Source organism: Canis lupus, chromosome 15 (assembly GCF_048164855.1).
Source record: "Canis lupus baileyi chromosome 15, mCanLup2.hap1, whole genome shotgun sequence".
In the NCBI taxonomy this organism is placed as follows: Eukaryota; Metazoa; Chordata; class Mammalia; order Carnivora; family Canidae; genus Canis; species Canis lupus.
Genome location: NC_132852.1, coordinates 16,832,226 through 16,856,148, shown reverse-complemented (window position 1 = coordinate 16,856,148; position 23,923 = coordinate 16,832,226). Strand labels below are relative to the sequence as shown.

The 23,923-nt window shown below is 39.6% G+C and overlaps 1 protein-coding gene across 6 annotated transcripts in view; it reads right to left on the bottom strand.

The window, feature by feature from the left end:
* Positions 1-9,916: 9,916 nt before the first annotated feature.
* The window catches only part of LOC140604687 (coagulation factor XI), a 53,806-nt gene continuing 39,799 nt past the window's right edge, over positions 9,917-23,923 (bottom strand). For all 6 annotated transcript variants that reach the window (XM_072776066.1, XM_072776067.1, XM_072776068.1 and 3 more), the window contains 12 exons: positions 23,098-23,204; positions 22,282-22,441; positions 21,102-21,211; positions 20,317-20,476; positions 17,584-17,693; positions 17,320-17,482; positions 17,125-17,231; positions 13,495-13,663; positions 12,155-12,330; positions 11,472-11,567; positions 10,820-10,959; positions 9,917-10,274 (listed from right to left, as the gene is read on the bottom strand). In XM_072776066.1, coding sequence (XP_072632167.1) covers positions 10,113-10,274; positions 10,820-10,959; positions 11,472-11,567; positions 12,155-12,330; positions 13,495-13,663; positions 17,125-17,231; positions 17,320-17,482; positions 17,584-17,693; positions 20,317-20,476; positions 21,102-21,211; positions 22,282-22,441; positions 23,098-23,204 — 1,660 coding nt within the window. In that variant the 3' untranslated portion in view covers positions 9,917-10,112. The remainder of the gene's footprint in view (positions 10,275-10,819; positions 10,960-11,471; positions 11,568-12,154; positions 12,331-13,494; positions 13,664-17,124; positions 17,232-17,319; positions 17,483-17,583; positions 17,694-20,316; positions 20,477-21,101; positions 21,212-22,281; positions 22,442-23,097; positions 23,205-23,923) is intronic.

The following is a 23,923-nucleotide window of genomic DNA, read 5'->3' as shown; positions in this document are numbered from 1 at the left end:
GTCTCAATTCAGTCTCACTGACTAAAGTTGAGGTGTTGGCAGGACTTCAGTGTTTCTGGAAGCTCTGAGGGGAATATCCATTTCCTTGCCCTTTCCAGCTTTCAGAAGGACCTGCGCTCCTTGGCCAGTGGCCCTTTCTTGCATCTTGCAAACCCTTTGCTTCCATGGTCACATCTATTACTGGCTTTGGTCCTCCTGTCTCCTCATAAAGATTTTGTGATTGCACTGGGCTCGCTGGGATAACCCCCCCATCACAAGATGCTTCATCACCTCAGCAATGTCCCTTCTCCTATGTAAATTAACATAGTCACAGGTTCTAAGAGTTAGGACATGGGCATCTTTGGGAGGGGGGAACATTGCCTGGTCTATGGTACCCTCTTTGGTTAAATTTCATATCCTGGTCTCTGCAATGGATCAGAACACTGAGAGGGAGGGAAGATACAACTGGAAGCTTCCAACTTTAAAAAACTAACGTCTCAGTAGAAGTTAAAATAAATAAGAAATTTTAAAAGATGCCATCAAATTTGTAAAATCTCATTCAGGGCATCAACTTAATTTTGGCGGCCTTGAGTGCCACAAAATGTAACATGGTCTTTTTGCTTCTTAGTAGTATTTGCAGGCCAATAGGACTTTGAAACTCAGGAAAAAAAATGAAAGACTGTAAAGCAGCAGATAGTGATTATCTGCGATGCCATAATAAACAGTACCAGATATGAATGCCAATGAAAAATAAACAACTAACTGTTTGAAGGCATGATGGGTCTCATGGTGGGTGCACTGGTGCTAAAAATGAAATTCATAATAAACAAGGTTCTTCCTGTATTTAAATTATCTCCAGATTAATTCAGGAGTCCCTTTAGGGCAGTTGAGCAGCTTTTCAGTCTGCAAATACATCACAGCTGGAGAATTAAGAGTATTAGCAGAAAGGAGTTTAAAAAAAAAACTCACTGGAAATAGAACAAAAACTCTATTATGTGGTAGTTTATTTTAAAAATACCTCCATATCCATTGGTTCTTATGTTTGGTTACTCGTACAAAAATATTTGAGTCTTTCCTCTACGTATGACAGGTGTGTGTTGTGGAGGATCTGCTAGGCCATTCCGTGAAGTTGCCTTATGCTCTAAGGTTGCTGGTGAGCCACTGGAGGCTTCTGAGCAAAAAAAGTAACATGATTACACGTAAGATGTAATGGGGTCACTTTGACTTCTGGTTGAAACTAGATAAAGGGAAGGAAAGGATTAAATGGAGGAGACTAGTATGTATGTGGGTGACAGGTTACCCTCAACAGTAACAGGAGTGCTTACTTAGCATCTGAGGTACTCTCAGCACAGATCAGTAACCCAGGGATGGTTACTTAGTATTTCAAAGGATGCTATCAGAATCTCCACCAGAGGGGCTGGTAGTTAGCAAAATTAACAAGGAAGCACAATTGTGTTGTTTAGGAGGAATGAAGGCTAGTTGGAAGCATCTGCACAGGCCGTGCTACCAACACCTGAGTGGAAAAGGAAAATCCTGTAAATCCCACACCTGTGTCTTCAATGTCACCTTCAAGATCTGGAGCCAGAACCCCACTGATGCTCGAAATGTCTACTGAATACCAGTCCACCTCAAGGTTCTTCTACCAGAATTGTGTCCCCCTCGTAGTAAACCTACAGACACCCCCAAAACCACAGGGACATGTATAACTTTTTGTACATCCTTGCTAATAAATGTTTGTATGTTAGGTAGAATTTGGTCTAACACTTGCTTTCTCTGTCACATACCATCTCACAGGCAGTTAGTGGGGGAAGGGAGTATGAAGCGGCCAACCTTCCTCTAGTCAGTGAGAAACTATTTACCAAAAGAACATGACATTTTTGGAGAGGTCAAATCAGTTTAGATCCATTCACATCGAATAAAATGGCTTCTCTCTTTATTTTAATCCAAATCTGAATTCTCTGTGTTTGTGCTTCATGTTGGATGTTTCTATCTATATTCAAATACAACACTGCACCAAAGTTTCCCTCTCAAACTGGCTTTATTAGGTTCTAGAAATACAAAATGACTGGAAGGAATTCAGAGTGCGAGCTCTGTGCTTTGGGATGGTGGGTGATTTTTATTCATCTCTCTGTACTGTGATGGAGTTTACAAATCTTCAAGAAACAGATCTTATGTTTATAGTCACAAAATACCATTAAAAATTCTTCAACATTTTAAAGAGCCTTAAGTCATTATTTTTGGTAATCTGAAGGTGAACTTGGGCCAAAAGCTTCCATTAGTTAAGAAGGCAAAACTTGGGATCCCTGGGTGGCGCAGCGGTTTAGCGCCTGTCTTTGGCCCAGGGCGCGATCCTGGAGACCCGGGATCGAATCCCACGTCGGGCTCCCGGTGCATGGAGCCTGCTTCTCCCTCTGCCTGTGTCTCTGCCTCTCTCTCTCTGTGACTATCATAAATAAATAAAAATTTAAAAAAAAAAAAAAAAAAAAAAAAAAAAGAAGGCAAAACTTTTCAGATAATATTTAACATATTTAACAGAAATTTTATATGATTTTATGTAACCACTTTTTTAGATGTACAACATCAACAAAAAATCTTTAAAGAATCATGACCTTTATTGAAATATTTATGAATTCACCCATTGTATTTTAGAGAAAAAAATTTAAATGTATGAAATATAATGAAAACATTTTCAGTAAGTTCTCCTAACAAAACATTTAACATTTCTCATTTTATATAATTACCAATTGTGTTTTACTTATTTTTAATTTTTTAATTTTTTAATTTTTTTACCAATTGTGTTTTAAAAGATTTTTCCCTATCTCCTATCCTCTGTAATAAAATATGACAGTTACAGGTCTCAAAATTAATTTTAGTAACTATTCTTGGATAAATTGGGTAATGGATGAGAGTTAATTTTGTTAGTTTTTCTCTAGGAGTTTTGAATATTTTTGGTATTTGCATCTTTGGGTCCTCTGCTTTGTAGCAATCATTAAGTTTAAAAGGAAATGTTTGAAGTGAAATTCATTTCAAAATAATACTTTTGTGTAGAAGTTTGCTCTGTGGTCTAACAGAGACTATGCTTTCTTCTTTAGGTAAACAATTTAATGGGTTACATTTGAATAAAGTATGACTTCTAAGGCTTCATTTCCCCCCAAATTATGTAGTGCTCAAATAAATATCTGCCCCTCAGGCACCTCTTACTAGAAGGGTATCATCTGAACTCGCTTTCTGAAGGGAGCTATAAAAAAAAAAAAAATTCCATAGGTGATTTTAACTTAAAGGCCCAATGGCTGAGCTGGGGAGGCATTTGAAGCGCATTCCTGCAATCCCCAGGCACTGCAGATGTCTCCCACTGGACCTCATGGGAACCAGATAACGATGGACAGTATTAGGGCGCCTGGGTGACTCAGTTGATTAAGCATCTACCTTTGGCTGAGTCATGACCCTGGGGTCCTGGGATCAAACCCCATGTCAGGCTCCCTGGTTGGTGGGGAATCTGCTTCTCCCTCTCCCTCTGCCTCTGCTTGTGTTCTCTCTCTCTCTCTGTCAGATGCATAAAATCTTAAAAAAAAAAAAAATGGATAGTATCTGCAAATTTCCAGTGACTGCACCACATGACCTCCCACAATACCTGAGCACCTCTGCTCAGTAGTGCTGAGTGATAACTTTGTTACAGGCTGCTCAAACCCAGTGCTTCTGAGACCAGGAGAGCTACAGATTGTAGACAGGGTAAGGTGGGACTGAGGAGGAATGCCATTTTAAGGCTGCAAGGAACTTCTCCATGGCTCCAAACTGCCACAGGGCATTGGTATGCAACTCCCAGGCAGACCGCACCCTCTGGTGGCATCTTTGGAAGCTGGGAAGATTTCACACTGAGCCCACTCAAGAACCGCATCCTTAAGCCTTCTTCCCCACACTATCTTTCCACCAGTTTTTTATTCTCATTTTTTTCACGCCCCTAAGTCAGCTGGCCAACGTCCTGCACACTGCCCATGAGTCAGGGGAAGACCCATAGGTCAGGCCCTGTTCACATGAAGGGGACAAACCCAGTGCAGATGGTTCTGGCCCTAAGTAGCTTTCCGTGGCACACAGTAGTTTCCCCACCTCCATCCGCGGGGGTGCAACCCCAGGCCTCCAGTAGATGCCCTGAAACTGCAGACAGTACCAGACCCTCTAGATACTATGCTTTTTCCTCTACGGACCTACCTGTGATGAAGTCTCATGTATAAATGAGGCACAGTGAGAGATTAGCAGCACGTAATGAGATCTGTCACGATATACTGAATTACAAGTTATGTGAAGGTGGGCTCGCCCTCCCTCTAAACATATTGCCCCAAGGTACTCACCCTTCCTCCCTTGACGACCTGAGCTGCTGAAATGAGGGGCGTGGGGAGGAAGCGAGGTAACTACCCTGCAGGCCCTGCCACTGACCTTAGGGCACTGAGTCGGAATGAGGAGCAACTGCTTCCAGACCCGGGTAATGAAACCCGAGGATAGAGACCTCTGTAGGCACAGAGTAGCACGAGCAACTGCCCCACCAAAGCCGCTTCTGTCCCTGTGGGCCCCGTGGTTGGAGTGTGCTTGAGCCCGGCCTTGCAACAGTCAGCCAGGACCTGGACCCGTGGAGCTTTGGAGGGGCTGTGTCCACATCCACTTCTGAGTGTGTGCACGTGTGTATGTGTTTGCCTGTAGGTGTGTGTGTGTGTGTGTGTGTGTGCGGGTGGTATTTCTTTTCTTTTCTTTTTTTTTCTTTTCTGTTATCATCAAGCCTCTAGGATTCAAAAACAGTGTTTGTTTTAAATATTGCAACTTGAGGCTAATATTCTGAGTAATCAAGGGAGGGCATTCCGTTCCCATGTTTAGCAAATCAGGTGTGAGGGAGAGGCAGGGAGTGACCAGAAGGTTGAGGGGGTTGTGGGACGGTGGGGACAGTGGCAGTGGCTTATAGGAATCCACAGAGACATGACAAGGAGTCCTGATCCATGCGACAAATGACAACAGGGATGGTTTGGTGGAACACAGGAGAGCTCTCCCCCTGCAGTCCTCCAGGTGTCTGAGGAGCACACCTGGCACACCTAGACCCACCTGCGCCCACTGTTGGGGGCTCACAGTAGTTAGTCACTAACGGGAAGGGAAGTCCCCAAAGTTGGGGCCTCCGAAGCGCATTGTCCACTATCTAGAGACTAGATATTTACAGCAATCATATTAGAAAAGTCAAGCGTATCTGAATTGAAGCAATTGATTGAAGGCTGCTAGATACGTCTGTACCTAGAATTTTAGACAATATTAAATGCATTCTGTCTGGATACTAGGGCTTAAAATGTAACAAGAAGAGGTATCAAAGTGCCATCTAGTGGGACAATGGCAAATTAAGCTGAAAATATGTACAAGCTGAATTTTCTTTTTTTCCCCTGTAAAAGCAAATAACATTCTGTTGCAATGGAAATAACAATACCTTATCATACGTGGTGGTAACAAGGAGCATGAGACGGTAGAAAGGGTAAAGCACACAGTAGAGCGTGCAGCACTTGTAAGTGCAGGCGCACTTGTAAGAGGTAGATAATTGTAATTCCTTATTTGTATTTTCTTATTTTTGCTAATCAAAGTGCTATTATTAACAATACGAATCACTGGCTGTTGGGCCTACCAGATTTCAGGTTTATGGTATCCACTTAAGCTCTTGGCTTAACTCTAGAATGTCCATTTTAAGTCTTTTGGGATAGAAGGCCATGATAATGGTATGCTCCCGTTACAGGCACACCTTCCATAGGATGGTTTACCAGGCTGCTCAAGAAGATCCTAGTTGATTTCCATGTGCGCTATTCCCCAAAACTGAACTAGAAGTGGCTGGAGGACACACACCTCCTGAGAACAGCAGCCTTCCCTGAGTAGCGAGGCCGTGGGTGCACAGAAGAGCAGGTCTGTGTAAAACGCCTGTGGTAACGTGTAGTGCCTTAGAAACCTGTTTCTTTCTAATATGTATGTGGCCACAAAAAGAAGGACATGCCCTGACAAAGGACTGCCTCTTCATGTGTTATCTGACTTCCTTTCACGTTTGGATTGGCCCTGGGAGAACCAGGGATTATAATCAGAAGACCTGGATTTTCCAGGCCCAGCACATTGTAGAGTCCAGAGGATGAAGAGAGAAGAGGGACTGAACAGGACCAAAGGGAAAGATGCCTCTTCGTCAAATGGATCAGGTTCCCTGATTCTTTAATGAGGATGGACAATGGGTAGGGCCCTAAGTGTAACATATATAATATAAAATGTGATGTTTACAGTCTTTCTTAAATAAATGGCTTAATATTGTATATGATTCTCATACCAAAGTTTGGGTTCACTTCCTAGAGTCTATGATAATGGCAACGTGTGGGTGCCCAGGGTGCTGGCCTGTGAGAACCGCATTAGGTGAGACCTCATCACTCACTGCCCAGGAGCACCACTCATCTCAGAGAGAGGGACAGCTCTATAAAGAGTCACAACCAACCTTTCTTTGAATGCATAGAATCAAAATTATTTTTTAAAAAAATAATAACTTTTAAAATTAGAAGAAAAAACAAAAAAAAATAGAAGAAAAAAACAGACCATGTCCTGTAGAATAGGTTGTAAGTGCCTAATTATATGTAGGTTACATTTATTTGAATCAGGGTAATATTAATACTTTAGGTCACTAATTCGCAGTACATCCTAATGTGTCCACTGCAAGTAATAGAAAACCCAATTTGAACTGTTATAAACATGAAAAGGGATTTTTTGCAATGAAGCAGGGAGGCCCAGACTTTGTTCAGGCCTCAGGCATTCTGTATCTATGTCTCAGTGGGCCCTGGGCTGACTTCTCAAAACTTCTCAAAACTGCTATTGCCACAACCAAGATCAGTGCTTCCTCATTCACATGGAGGAGGAGGAGAAAGTCATTCCCATCCGTAATCAAAGTCTTAAATGTTGCTCAGATTGACATCTCTGAGCCAATCACAGTAGCTGGGGGATGCATGTGCCAGCTGCCTAGACTCACTCATCCACAGACTAATTCCCAGGGCAAGGAAGATAGCATTTATTACTGGATGCACACAAGTCAGGATCCATCCCTGGAACTGGAGATGGCACTACTTCTGGCCCAAATTTATGTCTGTAACATGCAAGGGGAAGGACAGCCAACCAATATTTTCATAATACTGAGCTACTGTCCAGTTAGAACAAGATAAGCTCTGGATGTTTTAGGCTTTTTTTTTCTTGCAAGAATTCTTACCATGTTTTTTTTTTTTTAAGATTTTGTTTATTTATTCATGAGAGACACACAGAGAGGGAGAGAGAGAGAGAGGCAGAGACACAGGCAGAGGGAGAAGCAGGCTTCATGCTGGGAGCCCGATGTGGGACTCGATCCCAGGACCCCAGGATCATATCCTGGGCCAAAGGCAGCGCTAAACTGCTGAGCCATCCGGACTGCCCCTACCATGTTTATAAGGCTGCAAGGAACATAATCTATTTTTGTCTACACGGTAACTACTAAATTAATATTTAAATAAAAATTAAGCTGTTAATAAGTTGGTCATCTTACACATGTAATGTTTAATGACATTTATATTAAGAAAATTGCAAAAAAAAAAAAAAACTACATTGAGATACCTTTATCCAACTATCAGGCCATCAAAAATTCCCAAGTTGTAATATCATAATGTTACTCAAATGTGACCCTCTGTTGCATTGCCAATTGGAGAGAAAATGGCCACCGATTTTTGAAGAGAGATTGGATAATATTTATCAAAATTACAAATGCATTTGCTCTTTTTGTTTCGTTTTCAGCAATCCTACTTCTGGAATATAAGCTACAAATTTACCTGCATACATATCAATGAGTGAAAAAATTGGAAACCACCTAAATGTCCATCAGTGGGCAGCTAGCGTATGGAATCCCCATACTGGAATACCATACTTTTGTAAAAAACAGACTGAGAAAGCCCTTTATGCACCAATCAGAAATATTTTGAAGGCAGAGAACTACATGAAAACAAGAACAGTGCTGAACTGTGTGTAGAGTGTGCAATCTTCTGATGCAGAGCAGGAGACCTTCCCATTGTATATTTTATATCTCCTCACACTGTTTCCATTTCTGAATCATGGGCATATACTTACTGTTCAAAAATTAAAATAATATACAACATTAAGTGTGACAAAACTAATACGGTTTTCTCAAATATTTGTCGAGAAAGACTTTCCAGAAAGATCTTTTTCTCTATCCTTCTTTTAAAGAGCACATATTTATTCAGAAATGCATTAGTAACACATGGTCTCCTCCACCTTTCATGCCTCTTCCTCTCCTTTTGAACAAAACAAAAGACACAAATGGGGAACATAGAGGAAAGATCTCTTCCTATGAGGAATTATATCCTAACTTTTTTTTTTTTTAATGTTAAGTGTTACGTCAAGACTACTAAGGTAATGAGCAAATAATAGGAACATTGTTGCTGCTCTTTGGTAATCTTAAAGGTGCTCAAGTCTCAGTTCCAGTCTTGTTTGACTCTGTAAGCATTTTGGATCTGGGGCCCTTTATACCATCCCAGTCTTTGATTTGGGGTTCTGTTTGCTTTGGTTTTTCGTTTGTCTTCCTCAGCACAAACTCATTTTTATCCCAGTCCTTGAACCTGCCTCAAATGCTCTTCTTGCTCTCTCTTGTCATAGAACCCTGGGCATCCCTCCCTGAAGTTTTATGCTCGTGTAATTGTTTACTTTTTGTTGTTTATGCTAACTAGACCAGGGATCCATGAAGGCAAGGACACGGCTACTTGCTTACATTGTGTTCTATAGTTCTGTGTGCTCAATAAGTAATTTTCGTATTGGATACGATGTAAAGTTGTTGACATAGGCTGAAAACTGCAGTGAAGACACTCTAGTTATTGCACCACATTAGAAACAATTACCAGGCAAATATTCTCACTACAGGGAAAAACCCTAATACTTAACATACAGAGAGCTGTTTTGAAGATAACAAAGACTCTACGAGCCATCCATTTGTTCCTAAATTGCTTTTTCCCTGTAGTATGGATGTACTTTGTATGATTTCTGTCCAATTCTTTTATTACCATAAACGTAGATTTGTAGACTCACACTCACACTGACACCTTGTCTTAGGAAGGCTCTAGCTTGCTCCCCTCACCTCTATCAGCTTCCGTTACCCAGAACCACACTGAATAAATATACATTCCACGCACTAATAGTTTTTAAGGAAAGTCAACTTTAAGATTCTTCCCTTAAGGTGCCACTTTTAGGTAAATTACAGCCTTCAATCCTTTCCCATATAGAAATTCTAGAGTCCACATTCACACTCACTCATGGCTTGTGTCTACCCAAACCAATTTAAAAACATATTACAAAATTGAAATGACAGGGTTATCTGGGTGACTCAGTCAGTTGAGAGTCCAACTGTTGATTTCACTAAGGTGATTATCTCAGGGTCATGGGATTGAACCCCACATCAAGCTATATGCTGAGCATGGAACCTGCTTAAGATTCTCTCTCTCTCCCTCTCCTTCTGCCTTTCCTCCCACTCATGTTATCTCTCTTTCTTCCTCTCTCTCTCAAAAAAAAATTGAAGTGACAAAGATTCCTGATTATTCTGAAAACCTGCCATTGAACCCAAATTCTCCTTTCACAAAAGAAAGATATTCACATAGGCAGAGTACAGATTCTTGCAAATTGATAGTGACTGTCCTTGTCCCCATTTTCTCCAGCTCCCATTTCTTAACGAATCTTTTCATGGTGGTTGCTTTTGGCAGTCCCACTGGAGCCTCTGGCGCCACAACTTGATTCTTTAATCTCAAAACTCTCAATACTTGAATCTTAAAAGATATCACCGTGTAGTATTTCTTTGGCTCAGTAAAGTGTGATCAGAAAGCAAGAGACTGGATGCTGAACACAAACTATGCTTATCATAGAATGGGAATTTTGACAATGAGTTTGTTTTTAATTGGCACATTCTCACAAATACCAACCCCCTCCCATGCGTTACTGTCTCAGTACTATAACCCATGGAGGGAAATGGTGTGTCTTCTTCTTCAGTGAAATCAGAACCTTCCCACCCAGAAATAATCTGTTATGCCTTATCAGGGTCAGATGTCAAATGGCCTCTGGGGACTCTTTCACACTGCTTGAGTTTTCTTCAAAATCCAGTCCAGGTACTCAACCACATTGGTATAAACTCCTGGCCGTTCCCTTTGGCCGCAGCCTTCTCCCCAGCTGGTGATGCCCACCAAGTGCCAGACCTCATTGTGTTTGCAGGACAAAGGCCCCCCTGAGTCTCCCTGTGATGGAGGAGAAAAAAAAAAGAAAAGATGCACAGATGAGTTCAGATGCTTCTCATCTCAAATACATGTTTCTCAGAGTGATTTTGCCTCAAATTCTATTCTTGGCTCTTTAATAAACTTCAATGTGAGTAAAAACAAATATGCCATGGTTCCCTAGTCAGGGGCAGAAAACTGCTTTTTAAATGCTTTAACCTTTCTGGGGAGCTTGGGTGGTACAGCTATGGAGCCTGCTTGGGATTCTCTCCTTCTCCCTCTGCCCTTCCCCTGACTGGTGCTGTCTCTTTAAAAAAAAAAAAATGCATTAAACATTCTAATGTGAATATATTCATTTTTTAGAAAAGATTTTTATTTATTTACTCATAAGAGACACATAGAGAGGGGCAGAGACATAAGTAGAGGGAGAAGCAGCCTCCCCATGGGGAGCCCTGTGTGGGACCCAATCCCAGGACCCCAGGATCACGCCCTGAGCCAAAGGCAGACGCTCAACCACTGAGACACCCAAGTGTCCCTGAATATATTTAATTGGTTGAAAACACTCTTACCTTACAGGCATCCTTCCCTCCTTCTCTATAGCCTGCACAGATCATCTTATTGGTTATTTTGTGTCCTTTGTATCTTATCTGGCATTCTTCAGTTGTCACCAAGGGTACGTTAGCTTTCTGGAGCGTATTTTGTATTTCGCCTGAAAAAAATATCTTGGCTTGTTAATGGAATGATCATATATATAATATAAAGATGTGTATTTGAAATAAAAATATCTACATAAAAATCTAGAAGGAAAAAAATATTAGGTTTATCTCACAGACCTTTTGTAACTACCAAGTATAGAGAAGAGATTATTTGTTAACATTAAGCTCTAAACTAAGTATGGTTCTAACTGGAATTACTTCCCAGAGAAAATAACTGGTAACAGGCTAGGACATTTCATGAAAAGTGCTAGGTTTCACATTAAACTTCAATTAGTCTTTAAAGAGACTGTCATATTTAAATTTTCCAATCAAACAGATGTGGGATCCTCCTCACTTGGGCAATTTTTGCCTTTTCACTTTTATTAACATGCTCTCTGTCATTGAAGGATGTGATTATTTTACTCACATTTTAGCTGTGTGCCTTGCTTGATACTAGGAAAGGGTAAGACTGAACTATGTTCTTTTATCTTTAGGATGAAGCACATTGAGATACATCATTCCTTACCTGCTAATCTTCTGTACCCCCATCCAGTCACCCAGCAATCAGTATATATTACATTTCTATCTCCTTTGGAAGGTAGACATATGGGTCTTTGAGCATCTAAATTTTAAAAATCATAGTTTAGTCATCAGAATCAAAATATATCTTCTCTCCGGAGAGACTCTCTTATTTCACTTTATATTATGCAGTGCGTTCTCTATTTATTATATTTGGGTTTTGCCTCATTGCTATTCATCTTCATTCCTCATGTTTAGCATTATCCATCAACATCCCAGGGTGAGGGAATGATGGGGAGACAAGGTACAGCCCTCCCTGCTAGGTCCATCTCTCTAACTAGGTCTGTGACCCTGTAGAAATTGGTTACTCATTCTGACCTGCAATCCTTTTGTCCCTAAAAAAGAGATATAAGTCATCTTTAAAATTCCAATTTATTATAGATACTATCATTTGGTGCAGCTGAGGAAACCTGCAGAAAACTTAGTTCTTCACTCACACCCCACAATAAGATTTAATAATCGGGAAAGAATTCCAGTATGAATAGACTAAAAGACTAGCTTTGCAGACATCCTCTCTTTCAGGATTACAATACTACCCTGAGATTGCTGGGTCAGGTCTGGTGAATCTGGTGTTAAACACTACATCTAGGTCATCATTGTTGATAAATTTCCATTTAAAACTCCACATACCTGTGTAATTCATTGCTGTTTCCAGTTTCAACAAGGCAATATCATACCCACTTTCCGCCTCTTCATATTGATCATGAATTATTATTTTTTGAACCCCAAAGAAAGATGTGCTCTTTTTAATTTCTGTTTGGTTTAAAATGCCGCTATAGACACGCAAGATTTTAGGTGACTCTACCCTAATGAATAAACAGTAAGAGGAAGAGAAATTCCCATTACCAAATAATTCCCAAATATTTGAGTTATATTGCTATTTACCTGCCTATTACTAATGTTTTCTGCAGGTGGTAGGCTTTTTGATGGAAAGGAATGATTTCATGCTAAGATTTTTCACTTATATATTCCTCCTGTAGAAAGTTCTGGGCTAGTACTTAATATATTAAGCACATAAAAATGAATGAAGGGTCTTTTCACCCTCCAACAAACACACATACACACATTTTTTCCCTCTCATTCTCTTTTTCTCTCAATTTCCCTCTCATGAAGAGTCCCAGGTTTTAATCTCAACCCTACCACTGATTAGCCATGACCCTGAGAAATTCACTTGGATTTTCTGGTATTCCATTTTCCTATATGGAAAAGGTAAAAGGTAAAGGAAACTATTGACTTCAAATGATCTTTGAGTTATAATGTGAGTATGCTATACTGAGAAAAAAGAAAAACAAACACACAATACCATGTCTGGAAAGTCAGAGAATACTGAGGAAGTTTGGCCAACTAAAATTAAAATTCCCTAGGATACATGTCATGTACTCTCTTGAAGAAGCTTTTAGGTTTGGCCTGTGTTGAAATTAACCTAAGTAGGGAATCCAATTTGAGGATACATAATGAACTTCACCTATTTTTGGAAACATAGAGAGAGGAGAGGAGATGAAAGAAGAGGAGAAGAGGGGAGGGGAGGGAAGGGGAAGGAAAGGAAGGGGAGGGGAGTGAGGAGGAAACAAGACCAGACAGGGAAGAAGTGAAGAAGACAGGGAATGACATACTAGATTTAGAAAAGGGGAAATTCTCTTTGTGTTTAGTTCTGGAACTGATGCCCAAGGTAAGGCACAGAAGATATGTTCTGAAAGGAAACAGCAAGAACACCCCTGGGCATGTGTATGCATTTAAATGGGAAAGTGAAATAATATGCCATCATGTTCCTGTACCTAACCTAATGCTGGTAGACCATAGGTAGTTCTTCCCTTTTCCTTTTTATTTCATAACAGAAATTTTTTTTCATAATAGAAATTTAATTGCACAAATAGGATAATTTACATTTTTAAAGTATTTACTAAACTGCTAATGATAGATCTCATAAATATATGAGCCTGGGAACTTATAAAAACAGTAATAGTACTGACTGGTCAAAACAGTGAGCAGCTGTTAGTATCCACTGGTTTCCAATGATGGAACCTCCACACAGGTGTCTCCGGATGGGTGACGTGGTATGCAAAGTTATCTGCCACGGCCACTCACCATGAACAGATGCCGTTCCTCCAACAATTCTGGGCTTGATTTTGGTTGTGCACACTACAACAGAAGGGTTGCAATGAGTAACTTCCTAAATCTTCCTTTTTTATCGGTAGTTATGTTCCTTCAGGCACAAAGAGAAGAAAACCTTCCCTCGATTCGCTATTTTATCATGACCTTGACTTGAAGACATTTTATAATCAGGTTGGCAAGCAAAACATGCACAGGAAAATTGAATGACTAAGGCAGCTTGTAATCACATGCCCCCAAAGAAAGTCTCATTTGGTATTGCATGCTGTCTTATATGCCCTCATGTGATAACTGTGATGGTTCTTTCAAAGCGGTAGTTGTCAAGTGTGGCCCTTGGACCAACTGTTAGAAATGCAATTTCTTGAGCTTCCCTCAGATTCAGTACATCAGAAACTTGGACAGTGGAGTCTAGTCATCTGAATTTCAATCAGCCCTGCTAAAATTTCAGAATACTGTTATATAGAAAAGTGAGCACCTTCCACTCAGTTTACAGCATCCGTCCAACCTCCCCCTCCCCTCATCTTTTTTCCCCTCAGGCTGATCTTTGGTCCCAGTCTCTCCTGCTCCAGCTGGGTTCCATCCAAACCGGGGCTGCTCTTCTGTTTGTGAACTGTTTCTGCCTTTTGGCCTTGGTGACAATTTGGGTTTCCCTAGGTTCAATCCTTGATACTTTCCAAGGACTATGACTCAGATTTACCCCTTTGTTTCTTCCTGTCTTAGCTGTCCTGGGCAGGAGAATCCATTCTACTTCTACTTCCTAGAATGTCACCCTCCTGATGGGAGTCTTGACCAAATCTATCCCAGTAACCTAGATAGACTGGAAATGAGTTACTCATAGACAACAGCTTTCTAGAACAAGTCTTCTCATATTTTAATGTGCATATGGATCACTGGGTAATCTTTTATGTTATTTTTACTTTATTTTTTTTCACCCAGTTATCTTTTAAATATCTTTTAAATGTTGTATTCTGATTCAGTCTGGGGCAAGACGTGAAAATTTTTCTAGCAAGCTCACCAGTGATGTCAACATGCTACACCCAGACACACCAGAATAGTAAGGCCCAGAGGATCAGGGAAGCCTCATGGCCTTAGCTAAAGGAGGATTGTGAAGTTAAAAGAGTCACTAGTCAAAATCCAAGCCCTAGATGGTCCATTCTGTAGTTTTATAGGTGCAAAATAATCTCTCTAGGTCTTTCTTTCCTCAATAGGAAAATGGATGCATAATCCTGGGGCAGGCTTCAAAGAAAAGGAGAGGGCAGGAAAAGGAATCTTGAAGAAGTGCGCTTGTGATAGTTTAAATAGGCTGGTGTGCTGAGAGAAGAGTTGTCACCTGAGAGTAGATGGGGTGACATTAGGTTCAGAGAAACATTCTGAAGAGTTTGACTAGATTCTGGAACTACAGGGATGATTTATTTATAAGATGATGATTTATAAGAAAGGAAAGGCAACATTTAGGAAAACTAATAGGTAAGCAGTAACCAAAGTATGTTACAGATAGGTCAATAAAGATTTTCTTAGGGATAAATAATAGGTCTTGTTCATTCTGTTTTGTCTCTCAGTTTAAGTAAAATGCTGAAAATATGTGTTTGGCATTAGATTTGGGGGCAGGGAACATTTCTTTTGATGGCAATTACTCTGGATTTTCAAAAAGTTATGAGGACCAAGGACAGTATAAGTCATGATAAATATCTCTGGTAGATATCACCTCCCATTAGGGTATTATTTCACCTAATAAAGTGCAGGAAAACCTAATTATCTAGTTTCAGAAGATGTCCTAAAAAGCCGTAAGATTTTATTTCCCTTTATCTTGTATTTTCTGCTTCAGCTACCAATTTCCACCTGATATATTCTGTAGCCTTCACAGATCAGGATCCATACATTCATCAGAGAAGAAGATAATGAAAGAAGGAGGGTGGGGAATAGATTCTGCAATTTAAGGTGTAAGTGCTGATTCCCATTTTAGAAACTCTATCAACATCACTAACAACAAAGTCTGCCAAGTGTCCCTTCTAGGGCTTAGCAGAATTAAGATGACAAAATTATCATAAATACTCTTCCTGTCTTAGGTGAATGTATTGCGAAGAAAACAGAATATTTGAGATACAACTTAATTGGCTTGCTTTTTAAAGGAGCTTGAGCCATCCAAAGATTCCCATCAGATCCATCTACACTCCAGGAAGGCATGGTCTCCGAGTTAGGATGTTAGCACGGGATGCAATATTGTACATGCTATGAAACAAATTCACAGACGTTAAGGATTTACACACCTTCTCAATAGAGAAATAATTCTGACAAAAGATTTTTATACTTTGAAAACTATTACAAAGTATAATCATCACTTCTATTTTATTCATTAAGTCTCAGCTGAATCCTAAATTTGTAGTGCTTTAGAATATTGAACATTAGGCAATAAAAGTCTAAAATATAGTTTTATGTAAATCAGTAAATACTGAAGTCATAATAGGTTATTATGGTGGCTTAGGGAGGAGTGTGGTATATCCTTTCCCATTGGGGATTCTCTGTCCCTTGGTTCATCTGTTTGCCTACAAGCCAGCCCTTGCTACTGTGCTCAGAAATTAGCCACTGGAATTGGCCACTGCTGATCTGATTTCTGTTACAATTCTCATGTTATTATAGTCTCCTTTAATCTAGACAATCTTTTCATTTCCTTTTTACTCGACCACACTCACTGTTATAAGTAAACAAGGTTTTACTGTAAATTTTTGCCAATATTCATAAATATGCAGAACACTTGCAGGCCATTTGAAAGAAGGAAGTCCCCTGAAAAGGAGCTACTTTATTTCTAGAATAAATACATAATTTTTCAGGGACGCCTGGTGGCTCAGTGTTTGAGCATCTGCCTTTGGCTCAGGTCGTGATCCCGGGGTCCTGGGATCAAGTCCCACCTCGGGCTCCCCTCAGGGAGCCTGCTTCTCCCTCTGCCTGTGTCTCTGCCCCTCTCTCTGTGTCTGTCATGAATAAATAAATAAAATCTTGGAAAAAATACATACTTTTTAAAACATATGATCATTGTTTCTGTTTCAACTAAAGGTCAAGTAATGGCCCATGGACAGAAAATGAAAATGATTTGATTAACCAAAATGCTGGCTGATGTTTAATTTAATTTAATTTTTTTTATGTTTAATTTTAAAGGATAAGAAAGACCACTAGGCTTCCTAACAAGAATCAAACATCAAAGAGTCAGCTAAACCTGACTCTCATCATGAAATACCAGTTATATAAATGTGTCAACTTAAAACACATATTCATACAATACTAGGCAATGCAGAGTTTAGTTAAGGCTCAATATTCACCCCGAAAACATGGTCAGCTTGGGTAACAGGAGCAAAAATAACAGAAAATTGCATCCAAGCTCATTACCGTACCAATTTTCTCTTCCTTGTGGCTATTATTGACTGTCTCAGTCATGATATATTTGGGGTAGAATAACCCCTTCAGATGGATTTTTTTCCAGGTAACATTAGACTCACCATTATCCATTTTACATAACCTCAGTGTATATCCAGAGATGCCTCCTCTCCCATGAAGTATTTTAGTTGGAGATCCATTTGAAGAAAGTTTTAAGTAACATTTACCCCTGCAGGTTGGAAACACAATAGTATAAACATAATGCACCCCTCAAGAGACGGGGCAGGAGCATCCAGGTGAGGCTTCATATGTCTTACTTCCCTCCGTGGCAAGATTCCGGAGAAGGGGAATAGGTAAAAAATTGGCAGCGGATGGCATCGGTACACATTTTCTGGCAGGCTTCATGACCCTTCACATCAACAATGTCCAGTTCCTCTCCCAAGAAATCCGTGTTGTGGTAAAAGGAAGAGTGACAAAACACTAGGCAGCAAAACACAGGTCACATGTGAGACCCAAGACCTCAGCGCTTGTCAACCGCGGGTGGCCCATCTCCACCAGGAGAAAGCGCGGCCGCTCTTTACCTGGGACGCTGTGCCTGCAGCTCTGCAGACTAAAACCAGAGAGAGCTTTGTGCTTTTTAATGCGTGTGCTTGGTAATCCGCTTTCAGATGTTTTCAGGAGACAAAGATTTCTAACCATAAAAACAAAACAAAACAAAGAATGGGGAGGATGTAAATTTATCATGTAAAACATATCAACAAAAAGAACCATTTTTGCAGCACATACAAAAGGCAATTCATGGGGTACCCCGGGGGGGAGGGGGGTGGTTGGTGGTTCAGCATCTGCCTCTGGCTCAGTTTGTGATCTCAGGATCCCAGGATCAAGTCCCACATTGGACTCCCCACAGGGAGCCTGCTTCTCCCTCTGCTCATGTCTCTCTGCTTCTCTCTGTGTCTCTCATGAATAAATAAATAAAATCTTTCTTTTTCAAAAAAGGCAACTCATGCTGGTATTGAATAGGGAACAGTTTCTCATGTTGCAAGCACTCCTCATAAATCACTGAATCAGACCCCATGATCCATAGGTTGTAGACAAATCTTCAAAACCAAGAAACCCCTTGCCTCCATACAAAATCTTCTGAGCTGGTTCTATGGTCAGTGTTCCTAGTATCTTCCTCCCTTACCTCCTCTCTTTCAACACTCCTGGCCTGTCTCAAAGATTCCATGATTTTCATGCTACAGAGAAATTGCTGGGCAACTCTGGATGGCAGATTTACCCCTGGTTTAGACAGGGATAAATCAAACCCAACACAGGCTCTACACAGGCAACATTGTCCTGGAAGGAAGTTAACTTTTCCTACTTAGCCCCAAATCCCAGTCTAGAGCAGTGCTGTCCAACAGAATTTTCTGCAATGATAGAAATGAGTCCATGTCTGTGCCACCCAAATTCAATAGCCACTACCCCCATGTGACTCATGAGCACTTGAAATGTGGTTAATACAACTGAAGAAATGAATACATAGTTCTATTTAATTTTAATTAATTTAAAAAAGCCAAGTCTTGGCTTGTCACATTCACCATCTTCTCTCATTCATCATCATATTGAGGATCCAATGTTTTACTACTTGTGTAGGTGTCAATAGGGAATTTTATTAAAGGAATAAAAAAGAAACAGAACAATGATTAACCCAACAGTACAAAGCCATCTTTCTAATCTGTGACATTTATAATGTCCCAAGGCTCAATCTTTGAAGCTACTTTCTTCTCTGCATCTGGTCCTTTGATGGTCTCACCCAGGTTCAGTCACTCTAATTCCCAGCTGTATGCTGGTGACACCCAAACACAGATCTAGAACATAAACCTCTCTGCTTAGTTCCAGATTTCTCTTCCCAACTGCCAATTCAACCCTTCTCTCTGGATGTTTATGAGGCTCCCCTCTTGAAAACTGTTCCTCATGAAATCTGTATCCCAGTCATGGGTCTTTTTTATCCTTTCAATTCCTTGGGCCAAAAGTCTAAGATCTATCACTGACTCTTTCCTCTGGATAGACATCAAATTCATCACCAAATCTTATTTTCCCTATATGGACAATTAATTCCAATCTGATTACTTCTCTGTCACTTCCACTCTGGTCCAAGTAGGGTAGAGTTCTTCTCTCTTTAGTTCACTAATGGTATCCCTGGTGCTTAGAAGAGGGCCTGGTATACAGTAGGCACCAAATAAATTATATTATATTGTTGACTACATGAAAGCAACACATATATTTTCATGTGATGGACTTAGTACTTCTGAGAGTCACTCCATGGAAAATCAGACTTGCTTGACGGACAAGGAGCTTGAGGGCTTACCTTGGATGGACTGTTCTTGGGGACACATTCCCTATGTGGGCAGCCAAGTCAGGCAGTTATCAGGGATTCTGACAATTCTGACTCAGATGATATAGAGAAGCTAGATTTTGAAGCCAATTTAATCTTAAGTTTTTTTAAATGAGTCTTATTAATGCAGGGCAGCAACCCCAACAGATATCCCTTTAATGATCAAAGAAATTTCCTATGCTTTTATTATGGTTTCCTATATTAATACCCATCAGTAGGGAGCAGCATCTCAGTTCAAACCTCTGTCCACATTTACCCCCAATTCCATTAATGGAGGCCTTCATTTCCCCTTCTCTTCACTTTGGATTTGATATTTCACTAATATTCTCAGCTCTTTCTGCTCAGGGTTCAATGACCTCAAACTGGGTGTTGGACTAAGTTGCCTCCAAATGGTCATCCATATTTTCTTCATTCTGTTCAGAACTAAGCAACTTTCTCCTTGCTGAAGGCAGGGCCCTACCTCAGCTAAAGAAAACAAGAGTCCTTGCTAACATGAGATTTGTGGCCATTAAGTGGGGAATAGAAAGAGAGTGGAGCTAGAAATTCTTCGCAGCTTTGATCTATCCTATACAGACATTTAGATTAAAGGTTTAGTGGCTCAGAATTTTTTTAAAGAATTTATTTATTTATTTATTTATTTATTTATATTTATTTGTTTATTTATTTATTTATTTATTTGACAGAGAAAGAGAGCGAGCGAGCACCAGAGAAAGAAAACCAGAGGGTACAAAGAGATGGAGAGGCAGAGGGAGAGGGAGAGGGAGAAGCAGCCTCCCTGCTACATGAAGGATGCAGGGAGCCCGATGTGGGACTCAATCCCAGGACCCCGAGATCATGACCTGAGCCGAAGGCAGACCCTTAACCAATTGAGCCATCCAGGTGCCCCAGTAGCTCAGAATTTTTAATGATGGATTTGGATCAGCTGTTATTAACTCCTTACCTTTCAGATTCCTTTGGCCATTCTTGAGAAAAGAAGGTAAAAAATAAGCAGCTGGGATGGTGAGTACAAATGCGGCGACAGACAAAGGCATCTGGAGCCATGACGCTGTCAATGTTATTGTCTGCAAACACCGTGCTGGGGAAAATGTCCCTAATACAAGCTGCACAACAGAAGAAACCATGCTTAAGAAATCAATTCACTAATATCATTGGTAAAATCCCAGTCACAGTATTTGTAAATTCCATATAAAAAGGTTCATTGTGGGGTGAGGGAGGGATGCAAATGTCATTATACATTTGTCCAAACCCATAGAATATAGAACACCAAGGGTGAATGAGAGTATAAACTGTTGGCTTGAGGGGATCATGATGTGTCGGTGCACATTAATCAATGGTAACAAATGTACCACTGGTGAGGGATGTTGATAATGAGGGAGTCTGTGCATGTGTCCTGGCAGTGGTGTATGGGACATCTATACTTTCCCCTCAATTTTGCAGCAACCTTAAAATTGCTCTAAAGAATTAAAGTCTTAATAACAAATTTTTAAATGTTTACCTGAAGGACTTTAATTTTTTTTAAGTTAGACAATATGAAGTGATTATTTTAAATACAAATGTAGCTCTGATTATTTAGGACATAGTGAATTTTCACATGAAGAAGATAAAAAATCACTGGTCCACTTCATCAGTGAGCACATATTGGGCTCCTAAGTTAGACCCATCATACATACTGTCAGCACCTACTATTTAACGGCTAGCCCATCTCACTAAGTAAATAATAGTTACCCAGATTAGAAAGCGCACAGGATTTCAATGAAAATCCAGACACCACCATACTGAGCTTTGTGATTCTGGTTGGGGTCCCCATTTCTGTGTATTTCAGTAGACAAACATTACTGAATAAAAACAAAAGTGGAAAATGTTTTAGTCTTCTAAATACAAGTAGGAAAAAACATAAGATGATAAGAAAGTCCAATTTAGAGACTCCTGGATATTACAGCTAAGAAATCACTCTGGAAAGCATGGATCTGAGAAAGGCTAGACAGTTGGACTTGAGTCCTTGTTTTTTTCAACTTTATTTTTCACCACTAAAAGGACAGCTTTGAAGGGATGGTGGCCTGAAGAGTAGCAGGTAGGAAGTAATGAATTCTCAAGCCCTTCCCAATTGTATCAGTTTAAACTTTTTTATAATGCCCAGCAACTCCCAGGTTCCTAGCTTGCTATCCATATTAAGTCTTAGATGTAAAATACGTGAAAAGATACAGTATGAACTAAGCTAAATACAAACTATGAAACCTTGCTTATTAATTTGAGGGTTTTCTTGTATCATTGTTGTTTTTGAAATGAATTTCTGATGCTTCATCTGCTTTGCATTCACGTCCTTGTTGTGAATGTGGAGAGTAGAATGTTAAAGCCCAAAGGTAAACCCAAAAACTAATCGTTTGAACTTATTTTTCCTCTCTCTCTCTCTCTCTCTCTTGTTTTGGGGTGGGTGGATCCTAGATAAGTATAATTTACTATACAACTCTAAAATATCACAAATATTTCTAAATATAAAATTCAGTGATATTTTCCCTATTTTTTTTTAAGAGAACACATATTCATCCTTAGAGATCAGGTCATTTTCTACTCCTACATGTTTATCTCTGGAATATTTCAAAATCTGGGATCGGGGAAGATTTTTAAAACACTTCACATGAGCTTCAGTTATTTTGTCTTAGATAAGGAACTTATCTTAAAACAGACTCCTTACCAGAAAGGACTCCTTACCAGAAGAGAAATACATGCAAGTTGGGCTTTAAATGCACTTTCTATGAAGAAAACTACCAGCACTATGCTTGTTATAGAAATGTCATTGAGGGGCTAAGAATAAATGTTGGCATCAAGCTGAAGATAACTTTTATTTTCCATCCAATATTGTAACAATCTCCTTACTGTCCTTAGGCTCAGCCTATGACTCACTTACCGATGCTCTGCGCTTGGAAACTGGCTTGTTGCATATGTAAAAAAGTGACAGTGCACACTGTTTGTGCACCTCTCTTGGCATTCCTGAACATTCCTGGCGATGGAGCCATTATAGTTCATGCCCTTCATGACCAGATCCACATATACATTTCTGTTGCAAGCTGTAAATAAAAGCAGAACATGCAAGGATCTTCCAGACTCCAGGGGCAACTGGAACCTTAGGAACTATCCCTCCTGACTTTCTCTTCTGACACCTACAGCCACTTTTCCTCAGAAGTCCTTTGTTTTCATCTTAATTTGCTTAATCTACTCTCACATAGAAGCACTAAACGAATGCCAATGTCCCTCTTATATCACAACAATATAGATTTATAAATTCTTGCTTCAGTTTTCTGCCCTGGCCTTCCTGCTCTCTGCAATTTCATTGACTGATTCATTAACCTTTTCAAGAATCTTTTCACAATTAAGACAAGTGTCATGTCAACCTTTACAGCTGCTCTTTTGATTTGAAGTAATATGTTTAACAAGGACTTTTATATAAAACTTTAAGCTGGAAAGGAGAATAAAACAATAAAGGAATGGTGAGAAGGTAGTAATAGTTGGAGAATGTCCAACTATTGCAAAAATTTTAATGAATGGGACGGGGGTGGGTGGGATGCATGCATGCTAGTTTTTACTCTACACTGAAGGAACTTCATCAGGAGACTTTATGACCATATAGCAGGGTTTTATTTTATAGTTATAACACCATATGTGATGTAACTATATGTATATATCACAGCAACTAGTACTTATGAATCCTAATAAGACATCTTACCACTTATTTGGTGTGGGCATTGCTTGAAAGAATATCCAGAAATGGCTCCTGTCATATTCACCCTTGGCAATGTTTCTGTTACACTGTCTTTCAGGATACAAGTAAACCTGTTTTTTAAAATAAATAAATAAATAAATAAATAAATAAATAAATAAATAAATAAATAAATAAATAAATAAATAACTGCATGAGAACTTATGTTTTAAAATAATAAATCTTAAAAGCCAGCACATAGAAAGTCAAGGAGAAAGAAGCAAGCTCCTCTATCTCATGCCAAAACAAATACTTTCTCAGCAAAACTGTGAGTTTGTCTCTCATTCCAACATCCCTACTCTTAAAAGATCACATATGGTATTCCCCACTAACCGGAAACAGGAACAGATAAGCTATGGACTGTTGATCAAACAACCCTCTGCCTGTTTTTATGGTCCATGAGCTGAGAATGGGTTCTATATTTTTAAATGGTTATATAAATGGTTATATAAATACTTAAGTAATATCCTTGATTTTGCTTCTGGATCTTTAAAGCCTAAAATATTTATGCCCTGCCTTGTCAAAAAAACATTTGCTAAGCCCTGCTGTAGATAGAATACAGAATAATTATTCTAGAATAATTATTTTATACGTTTTGGGTACTGTGTAAATTTCTATGAATGTAGCAATGATATACAAAGATATTGATAACTTAATTCTGTAGTAAAGTTTTGTTACTGAATTTTCAAGTTCAATATGGAAACAAAAGCAATGGATGGAATGCCCTAAATTTTTTTTTAAATATAACTATAGACACAAAACTCACTAAATGCAATTTGTGAATCTGGAGAAG